General features: G+C 30.9%; 2 protein-coding genes across 2 annotated transcripts; one reads left to right on the plus strand and one right to left on the minus strand.

Annotated features, from left to right (window-relative positions):
• Positions 1–179: 179 nt before the first annotated feature.
• Positions 180–4074, minus strand: LOC108721464 (DDB1- and CUL4-associated factor 8). Its single transcript, XM_018446015.1, is given in 10 exon segments — positions 180–368; positions 724–843; positions 941–1065; positions 1408–1579; positions 1690–1858; positions 2187–2404; positions 2737–2791; positions 2793–2859; positions 2997–3260; positions 3327–4074. Coding segments are annotated over 10 exon segments (2127 nt in total).
• A 3011-nt stretch (positions 4075–7085) lies between these two features.
• Positions 7086–9848, plus strand: LOC108721589 (integral membrane protein 2C). The gene is made up of 5 exons (XM_018446210.1): positions 7086–7169; positions 7993–8487; positions 8734–8848; positions 8939–9088; positions 9400–9848. The coding sequence occupies exons 1-5, from the start codon at positions 7086–7088 to the stop codon at positions 9495–9497; spliced, it is 942 nt and encodes a 313-aa protein (XP_018301712.1). The 3' UTR covers positions 9498–9848.
• The last annotated feature ends 1655 nt before the right edge of the window (positions 9849–11503 follow it).

The following is an 11503-nucleotide window of genomic DNA, read 5'->3' on the forward strand; positions in this document are numbered from 1 at the left end:
ACAATTATATAAAATTATATATATTTTTATATAATTTTATATAATTATATATAAAACATTTTTTTCTGAGTCTGCATTTATATTTGCCGTTTTTCGTTTTTAATATAAAAAGATATGCTTCATACGTTATATGTATAACTCTCATCGCAATATTAAATTGCATTAATTAAGTAATAATTTTAAGATGCAAGACAATGCGTTCTTTCAACGTCGCCATTTTCGGATACAGTATCCTCTATAGAGCTGTCCGGCCAGGAGCTGTTGAAAATACTATTATCATCATCGTTGTCGTCGTTAATATTATCTTCATCTCGATTTTGAATTGCAAGTTCGGAACGTGATGGTATACTTGGATCTATACAGAAAAGCTAGAAGAAACACGATAGTGTGTGTATAGTCAATTTAATCTCTCTCCCCTCTCTCTTTCTCTCTCTTTCTCTCTCCCTTTCTCTCTATGACAGATAATGTCTTTATAGAGCTCAGTCAAATAATTAGAGGAAGAAATTGTTATTTTTCTCCCTATTTCTCTTGTGGGACTTGATATACTTGTGAATAAAAGGAAACGCGCATGAATCACACATTCATCAATGCGATTAGTCTGTATTCTACTGTACTGCTTTTATCAAGAAGAATGTGATACCAAAAATTGTTCTTAAATGACATGTCCTTAAGATAATAAGAAAAATAGAAGAGATTACAAAGAGATAATTTTTACATACGTACATTCCCGGATGATTGCATTATCGAAAGTTCTCCTTTCGAAGGCACCCATAGTTTAATGTTGTCATCACATCCGCTTGTCGCAAGAATGGGAATATGCGGATGACTCTCTAAGCAACTTACCTATAAATTAAATTTTAAAAAGTCAATATTTTTTCGTTCATACGGCAAATAAGAACAATTTATTTATATCAAATTTATGAAATATAGAAAAACTTACGGATTCTTTATCTCCTGCCATACATTGTACGATAGATTCCGAATTTTTTTCCCAAATAAATATATTATTAGCGGATCCAGATATAACATATTCGCTTTTAGGTCCGAAAAAATTACTTCCTAATACTGTAATCAACCAATACAAGGCATGAGTAATTAACTAAATATTAATAGATCGGAATTATTTAAAGCATCGCTTTCTCTCAACTAAACTAGCAAATTCTAAAAGAGACATCTCTATAGAAAGATTTTTATAAAGAAATCTCTTAACAACACACACACACATCACACACACGCGCGCGAAAATTAATTAAAAAGTGTATCACCGAATGCGGTTTTTGCATATTATAGCATAATTTTTTTCTGTTTTCTATAAACGCGTATAAAGAAACGTTTAAGAATTAAAAAGATTTATATAGAGTCATGAATAATGTAAAATAATGTAATTGCATTTCATGTATAACCTACATTGTGATCTATTATAATTCATATAATTCTGATACATATGGCCGTAATCTCCACCTGACAACGTTGTTAATTTATTAAATAGGAATAAGTTTTTGTTGTTATACGAAGCGAGAATTTCTGTTCCGTTATGATTATACATAGCAGATATTACAAATACATTTCTATCATTGTCCTAAAACATTTAAATTATATATGTAATTAAACATATGTAATAACACATTATATTATTCTGTTGTTTTGATAGTAAACTTTTTTTAGTAATACAATTAATACAAGACGTACAAAATAATTAGGCCATAGTTTATAAAGCGGCTTTGAAACTTTTCGCCGATCGTATATCATTACACAGCAGGACTGACCGGCGATGCAAAATTCATTACTATTTGAAGGATTAGAATGTATACTGTATAATAACATATCATTTAATGAACTTTCATTTACTGCAAGTAACCTATATGGATAAAAAAATTATATATGTTATAGAGGATGTATTATAAGAGAGTATAATTATAATAAGGAAAAAAGTAAAAAAAAACATTTTTATCATATAATTGAAACCCAAGATACATATGTATTGATTGAGCCTACTTATACTTGTAACTTAATGATCATTTCAGCAGTTATTGAAATCCAATAATCTTAGGTATCAATCATAACTGAACTCCTGATATAAAAAATTAATATCTGGGGGGGGGGGGTAGATATGCCATATAAGGTAAACATAAAGCACATAAAAAAATATAAATATATATTTGAACTTTTTAATTGCGATTACTCACTCTGTTGGTTCCCTCTCCCGGATATCTATGGATAATACTTTTGAGTCAGTTCCAGCAGAAAAGATTACATGAGGTATTTCAGGATGCACAGCCAATTTGTACGACCTTCCATCGTGCATCGCCAATTTCTTCGATGAGCTACTTTCAATATCTAACAAACGTACCCAACCATCTTCACCAGAAATAGCTATAAAATGTTCTAACGGCAGCCACATGGCCTAAACTCATACAATTAAAAATTAGGAAAACTGGTTAAGATTACATTCCAAAACGTCCTTGATGTATTCCCTGGTAGCAAGCTAACGTCAAAATAATGTCTTTTGACGTCAAAATGACGGCCTTTGACGTCAAAATGACGTCAAAATGACGTGTGTTGCTACCTGGGTTACGTACATTATATATTTCGAATAAAATATTCCTCGGAGAGGACATTTTAGAATGTATCCTAGAAAAAGATTAATAAACATGTTCTTTTAATATAATTACATTCAAATAATTATAATTATACAACACTCTAATCGCGATGCTTTAATTAATTATAAATACATACGTATAATATAGAGATGCTATCATCATTTGTAAAGCAGCAATTTTTTTTCCCTAACCCAAATAGAAATTATATCACAAACGGAACACAATAATAAATTTCCTTTGTGATTGAAATTTAAGATAGCTGTTCCACAGTCCTATAAATAACATAAATCAAATGTCAATGCATACCATTAAATAATGATACAAGAATAGCTTATTGTTAGTAATGGTTTTATAATACAATGTATAAATCTGGGTAGTTCAATGTATAACATTTACAAGGCGAATAATTTACCGATACTTCTTCATTAAGTTTATACATAAGTTGGAGCCGCTCTACTGCATATAAAGAACCATAGAATCGTCTTTCAAATAATGGATTGCTACCTATTTGGCGATTTAACACTTCCGGTACAATATGCCAATTAGGAAATAATTTTTTTATTTTTAGGTAATTAGCTACTTTTTTATTGTTCTCATCTTCATCTCCCTCTTGTTCCTCCCATTCATTCTCGTTAGTAACTCTCCATTCATTCCAATCATCTATTAAAAATTCAAACTTTTACATCTTATCAAATAATGCAAATGTTTGAAAAAATATAAAAATACCTTCATGTTCGTATGAATTAGATTGGTAATTATTAGCAATTTCTGATCCTGCTCCTAAATTTGTATTCAATGATTCGTTCTGAGCTGATTCATTTATCAAATGACAATTTTGCTGCTCCGCTATTAATGTATTTCTTTGAAACGTCACTGTATTGTCATTTAAGTTTCCTGCACTGGTATTGCACTCACTTTCATTTAATTTTTGTCGCTTATTCGAAACTTCATCCGAACTATCGTCTAATTTTTCTATTAATGTATCACTATTGGTCTGTACTTGATTTTTCGAAATACTTCTTTTGATTTTATCCTGATTTGTGTGCAATATGCTTGCTTCGTCAGTACAAGAAAGAAATGAATTATTATCTTGTGAGATAGTAGCTTCTGATAAGTCAACCAAATTCAAACTGGTAGAATAGAATATTTCTTTTAACATATAGTTAGTTTTATCACATTTATTAGTTGTTATTTTATTCTTTGCAGAAAGTTCTATAGGTTTATTTGCTTGTTCATTTTGAATAGTTTCACAAACGATATTGTTATTAAATTCGACTATATGACTAGTTTTTGAAGTGACATTGCTCTCAGATGTAACACTATAATTATTCCCATTTTTCGAGATATTTAGATCTTTTAAAGAATTTGACTGCACCTTCCTAAATTCCTCGTTATCAGAATTTTTGGTATTAGGAAACGTTTTTACTTTAGAATAATTACTAGTATCATCCGCTATTTTACTTTCAAAATTCATTTTTTATTCTAAAGATCTTCTTTTTGTTTATCCAAACTGTCAGCAATTATTTCTTCAAAATTCGCAATTTGCAGTTACATCGAATACTTAACTAAGGTTTCCTAAAAATAATATAAAATTCATACAATAAATAATAAATTTTTGTTACATATTGTCATATACACAAATTAAAATATTAATGAGTAAATTACAAAAAGTCTGGAAAAATGATGCTTGTCTGTCTAAAATTATTAATTTAAACCTTTTGTTTTTAATTAGAAAAATATATTAATAATGAAAGATATATACTTAGCACAGTTTTCTTATTCTTTTAATTATACAAATAAGTACAAATAAGTTAGGTATATAAAATGCAAAACTAATTTATTTCAACGAGCTCAATAAATTGAGATCTCTTATTGAAAAATTTACTTCGCTACTTTGACATTTCAGGAAGACAACAAAACATTCTTATTATCATAACTTTACAAAGTCAAAATTGAATTTAACATAAATAACTGTTTATTCTGTCGGGTTTATTTCTTGAGACTTTTATCGTCTTTGATGTTTCAAAAAGATAAAACATTTTTATTATTATAACTTCAAAAAAACAAAACTGAAGATATTTGAAGATGAATTAAATGTGATGCTACAAATGCTTTGAAGCACTCTTCGATTAGACAATTAGCAAAATTCTAATAGAGATGGGATGTAGGATTAGGTGAAGAACATCTGGATGATTCTCATTGACAAGACATTTCATCTCAGGACTTTCCTTGTATAGCCGCATTCCATTTTTATAAAAGCATAAAGGCCATCACACGTACAAAAATTTTAGTCGTAATCATAAGGTCGCAAGCAAATCAACCAATCACAATCAAAATTACGATCTCGCGTTTCAAAACTCTCGACTATGATTGGCTGATTTGCTTACAGCCTTACGATTACAACTAAAATTTTTTTACGTGTGATGGCCTTAACTTACAACTCCTCTCTTGTGTCAGATTCGATACGGGAGTTAAATAGAAGGAATGGTCGATGATAGCCAATTGCTGCGTTAAACAGAAAAAGCGGCTTTGCAACTCTTGTAAAATTCTTTAAGATGATTGGTTTTGCCCTTAGTTCCTCACTGGATCTATAAGGCCGGTATTCATAGTCGGTTCTTATTTCAAAACCATCTTAAGTAATGTCTTAATACGCTAATACGGCTTTCTGATTGGTTCATGACACCTCAAGGCTGAACTTAAAACGATCTTGAATATAAGAACTGACTATGAATACCGGCCTAAATGTATAAACCAATCATATTCAAGAATTTTACAACAGTTGCAAAACTGGTTTTTTTTTTAACGCAGCCAATGGGTGCATCCAGAAGCACGATCGTTCACTGAGCGATTATGTTTCTGGATGTACTCAATCATAAAGGAATTGCAAAATTGTTGTGTTCTGTTGAAAGTAGCCAATGACGTGATTTCTTCGATTTTCAAATCGAACTCATTGTTATCCGCTACGTCAAAAGTAGGCGCGAAAACAAAATACGTGATATAGAACTATAAATTTTTATATTCTATAACTCATGAACCAATTAGAAAGCCGTATTAACATCAAAAGACATTATTTAAGATGATCTTAAAATAAGAACTGACTATAAATACCGGCCTTAATGCCTATTGCACATTGGATACGATAGAGATCAGCGACAAAGGAATTTTAGCTCCTATTGTTTTGATTGGTCAAATTTCAATCTTTCAATCTTCAATCTCAATATTCAATGCGTAGTTTGATTCCGGCCTTAGTAATTTGACCATTTTTGTAATTTTCAAGATGCAGATTGAGAGCCACTTCGACCAACTCCGATTAACTTTAACGATTAGTCCATTGGAATTGACCAATCGCATTTGTCAACGACAGATTCCACGGACTAACCGTCGATTAAAGTTAATCGGAGTTGGTCGAAGTGGTCTTGAGACTGGATTGGAGTTTAATCAAAGGAAAGGAAATCAATAATATTAATTTTAGTAAACTTTGCTTCATGGAATTGATCAAATTCCAATGCAATCTCAATCTCCTGGGCTTTCTACAATATACGCATCATGTACGAAACAGAAACGCACCTTAGAACATGCGCATTGCGCAATAAAGCAAATATACATACCAGCAGCTGTTAACAAATTTTTTTGTGATAAGGGGTATCATATTAGATCCCTCATGAAATAGGACTAGAAAATAAAAAAATAACAATAAGAAATTTGTCAATAAAAATGAAAAAAGTAAGGAAGAGTAAAAAAATTGATTTTATTTATTAGTAATAATGAGAGTATATTATATGAACGTTTGAATCTATATAGATTCGTATCTCGTATTATAAATTTAATTAAATTTAAAATTAAATTTAAAAAATGTTTAAAATTTTATAAATAAAATGTCTATAGCTTTATCTTATTTATTTGGTAGAATTCTGTTTTATTTATGAAATAAGTACTCTATACTTTAATACGTCAACTGAAAATAATAATTCTTATATTTCCTTTTTAGCAAAATATGTAGAAATTCATAATACGATATAAGTATGCGTAATACTGTATAATATTATAGATTATACATATATATATTAATATAGCATTTAATATATTCTAAATATGCGCATTTATCGTTAAAAGTAATGTGAATACGAACTCTATATAAATTTATATAGGTCCCAAGAATCATTAGAATGTCACGTGGTCGATGACGTAATTACGCATGCGTATAACGCTCCTCCGAGAGATTCGTATCCCTCCGGAGGCTCCGATACTCCGATTTTCCAACACTGCGCCGCCGCCGTAGTCGCTCCGAGTGGCTCATTCCAAGCTTCGTGAGCTTCGAGTTAACTGCAGCGTTGTGTACGTCCGTTCGGTCGGATTCCCCACTCGAGCCATTTCGAGGAACTCTATCACCAACCGATAAACCGTTATCACAGTTGACGCGAGTCGGAACATCAATTCGCATCGCATCCTCTCGTCAGCGTCCGCAGTGTGAGAAAAACTACGAAAATGACGGTAATCACGAAAGCGATCACCGAGAAGAAGGCGTCTGACAAAATGGAGCAGCCATTGTTTGTGGAGGAAAACGCGGCGGTTAGTATATATGTACATACACACCTCGCTCGCAATGCCCGATCGCGTCACTCGGATCGTTAATTTCCTTCGACACCTCAGGACCCCGTCGTGATCGGAAAGCATCGTTATTTTTATAATTGACCGCGTTAGGGTCGCGTTATGCGCAGCAAAGCCACTTAACGCAACCCTTGGCACACACACGTACATGTATATGTATCACGTATATCTGGTAATAATTCTTGTCGAATATATACATATGTATGTATTCTACAAATTGTCAATTTATATACCAAAGTATATTATATCTATATATACTTGTTTCTATGCTATCAGTAACGAATTCGATAGTGTTGACATGTATTGTACACACACATGCCAGTGTGTGTGTGTGTGTGTGTCCACCAACGATAGAGCCAGATCAAGTAAATTAATGAACAAAATATACTGTTATATATTGTAACATGACAGATGCAGTACATATCTCAATAAAGATGATATGACATATTAAATGACAAGGAAATGAAGCATCTATAAGAAGGGATTATAAAAAAATGAAACATCCTCTTTAGCTTTTATTGATTTTAAACATTTGATTGTTTTTCATCATATATCTTGTCAAGTAGTAGGAAATGGAGTCTTAAAGTTAATCCTTAAAATTATTAAATTTTTGTTCAACATTTTTTACATGTAGTTTTTACAAGTTAAATTGAATTTTGAGGATTAATCAAGTAATTATATGTTATTCAAATAATTACTTGCTTATAATACTTTTGAGGCTTTTACGGGTATTTTTTTCAGAGATGCCAAAGACAGATTAAATACAGGTATTCTTCTTTAATAGGATGGTACAAAAGCTGATCCTGAAGCAGCACGTCCAAGAACAGATACGATCCCCAGAAGCCGTTGTTTCATATCTACAGCAAACATCCACCGTATACATATAGCGACGACATTTTTGCTCTTTCTTCTTGCATTATCCATACTGCTTATTGGCATGATCGGTGGGCTATACATCTACAAACAGTATGCGAGGACTCAGATGCGCAGATTCAGTACTGGCTGGTACAGCATTCCATATGATAGCTCGAACAAAGCATCCTATGGCAATAATGCAGTTCATCAGGGACTTTTGGCTGATTCCGATCTGTTTACCAAGAGTCTCACCAGAGCCATGGAGCAGGATGCTCTAGATATTGCAAGACACATAGATCATGATATCAATAATTTCTTCAAGGAGAGATTTGAGATTGATCTTGAAAATGAGCATTACGAGAAGATTGATGTGCCTGATTTCCGTGGTGGACGACAAGGTCGTTTCATACATGATTTCAACATTGTGAGTCAATGATCAATATTCATAATCGGTTTTTATTTTTAAGTATGTTAAATATAGTCTTAAGATGTCATAAATCAATTACAGAGCGTCTTAAAATATTATTTAAGATGGTTTTAAAATAAAAAAACTACTATGAATATATATATATATATATATATGTATACCTATCGTATTCCTGTGTCATAATAAACCGATTTTTTTGTATCGCACAGGACATATTTCTTACGATATCATGTTTATTTACAGAATAAGACAGGTATTATAGATATTGACGGTCAGTGTTGCTTTGTCATGCCACTGAATCGTCAGCGCGTATTGCCACCTCGTAATATGTATGATCTCCTTAGAAAAATGTACAATGGTAAGTCTGTGATTCAATTTGAATTTATGAATTATAATTATAATTTTTTTATTATTAAATTGTGATGCATTTGCAATTTTTATATATCAGGTTATTATGAAGTAAACACTGCAGTCGTACGAGAAACTATGAGAGTAGTCACACCGCCAATTACCGATATGTCGATCGTTGGAACATATATAGCGCGTGAATGCCAAGACCTGCCTACTTATATGCTGCAGAAAGTGAATTCTTCTAGTAGTTAGTTATCAAATTTCAAATTGTATACATACAACCCTGGTGAAAATTTTTTTAAGAATTTTTCATATATAATTTTTCAGGATTTTTTGTAAATTCCAGAATTTTTTCGAATTTCTAAATAATTTTACAATTTCTAAAAAATTTCTGAAATTTTTTATTGTATACGTATTCTGATAAAATTTTATAAAATCTAAAAGTTTAAGATATTTTTTCTGAAAGGTGTTCTAATTTGTATAAAAATGTTAAGAGAAATTTCTTCCAGGGAAGATAAAATCTCTCATAATATATTATTGTGTTTTCAAACATTTCAGTTGTAAAACGCAGCGCATCACAGAGTGGAGTATTCGGACAGTTTGCCGGCAATAATATTATGGAAGTCGATATCGTCAATTTAGAAGACTTCGAATGAAACTAAGAAATCGAGGAGAAATCGTGGGAATTTTCAATTATTCTAGAATATTAAAACCACCAGTAGATCAATGTATAAAAATTATAAGCTGTCCAGAGCAAGCTTAGGTAAATATTCCGTCGAATTTAGAATTATTACTTTGTATTTTATTTGTGCATCAATTAATTTCTCATCCTCTCATTTTTCTAAACTCAAACGTATACTTCTATATTTATCGAGATCTTCTTGTGAGTCTTTCCATTTCTATTAGTTATTCCATTTTTTATTAGTTTTAAATGATAACTTTACGTCTGTTTTTTCAGTTAAACTTCTTGCGGTTCACCTTTTCTCTCCACGTTGCAGAAAAAAAAAGAAAAGATGAACTGTACAAGAAGTTCAGCTAAAAAGAACAGGGCTATTATATAATGCTAGTACACGATGTGTTATTATCGATTTGAAGTATATAATACATCATGAGACACTCCTTTATATCATAAGAGGCTAAATGTGAACGACTGAATCACTATTAAAAAAATGCAAGAAGTTTTAGCAGGATGGTATATTGTCTGCTGGATCTTATAGGAAAATTAATATTTCTTCCATATTCTTGTGGTATGATAATCAATTTAAACAGATAGCAAGTGCAGTGTTATGCCATAGTAGTAAAACGTTTATTATTATGGATTTCGGCACATAGCTTGTTGACTATATTTATGAATGTCTGCGAAAAAAGCGATAAAACCAGTAGAATAGCCGTGCACTAAGTGGTTGCGCTTACGATGCAGTTTTACGATACGTTATCATTAGTAAAACTATAGATATATTCATTTGTGAATTCTATTTAGAAAATCTATCGCTCGCGTTATGAATAATGCTTGTGTAAACACAGTAAGCTCGAGGTATAAAAACACGAATTATTAATATTGCAAAATTGAAAATAATTTTTAAAATTAATATGTTTCGAGAAATATTGGGTTTGCAATTGTGATTAATATGTAAAATAGGTTAAACATTTATAAGATTACTGCAACTATATAAATATTTTTACAATTTCAATTGAGGAAAAAAACAGAAGTTACACACAAAGTACCGGTTCAAGAGAAAAAGTCTTGATGTATTTGAACATTCCATTTAAGACATGCGTATCTCTTTTGCATTTCTAATCGTGTTACATACTTCAATAAGTATTAGTAATACAGTATCGTATTTTGAATACGTTTTATGTATACCAGTTCATTGTCAATTTTATCATGAAAATTGAAACTGAGAACCAGAACTGGAATAAATAAGAATCGTGACTGAATGCAATTTTGCCATTAGTTTATTTTCGTGCATTGTCACGCACGTACAAAGAGAAATTATTTTTAGTTTTTTTAAACATTTTCTTATATATTCGCGCGTACAACATTTAGTGTCGGCAAATGTATCCAGGTACTCGGATATTCATTAGTCTTAGATAACATCGTGTGCTATAAATATTCTAATATTAACACTTTTGTGAAGTGACTTTTTTTAAGGTTTTTCAATTCAGGATACTTTGTAATGAAAATACTATGCAAATAGAAAATGATCTAAGATTTTAGTAGCATCAGAAAGAAAAAAAAATTTTAGAATCTGTTTCGTATGATGGATAGTTATGATAATTATTTACCAAAATTAAGAAAGCGAAGATATATTTATTGCAAAATGATTTTATATAAATTATTGAGAAGTAGATATTAAATGTAATATGTAATTAAAAATATTGTGTATTTCGTTTCGAATATCAGGTTAGCAGAATTGTTTTCTTTAAACTTATATTAAAAGAACTTATTCGTTTTGTAAACAAATCAACCGAAATAAAGGGAATATGTATGTATTAGTGTATGCACAGATCATGTTATGGACCGAGTGCCTGAACACTTATAATAATTCTGTATTAGTTATGTACTGTTACTTGTATTATCAACTCCAATAAACAAACACGCAAATATATAAGTATGCGGTGCGTACATAAACACCGTTTTAAATGTCCGTAGATACGTAGA

The sequence above is a fragment of the Mycetomoellerius zeteki genome, unplaced genomic scaffold (assembly GCF_001594055.1).
Source record: "Mycetomoellerius zeteki isolate Tzet28-1 unplaced genomic scaffold, Tzet1.0 scaffold174, whole genome shotgun sequence".
NCBI classification, from domain to species: Eukaryota; Metazoa; Arthropoda; class Insecta; order Hymenoptera; family Formicidae; genus Mycetomoellerius; species Mycetomoellerius zeteki.

Bases quoted from the DNA above. Each gene is read 5' to 3' on its own strand.
- LOC108721589 (XM_018446210.1), top strand. From the start codon at position 7,086: ATGACGGTAATCACGAAAGCGATCACCGAGAAGAAGGCGTCTGACAAA. The intron at 8,849-8,938 runs GTAAGTCTGTGA...TTTATATATCAG, and splicing joins CCTTAGAAAAATGTACAATG to GTTATTATGAAGTAAACACT. The intron at 9,089-9,399 runs GTTAGTTATCAA...CAAACATTTCAG, and splicing joins GAAAGTGAATTCTTCTAGTA to TTGTAAAACGCAGCGCATCA.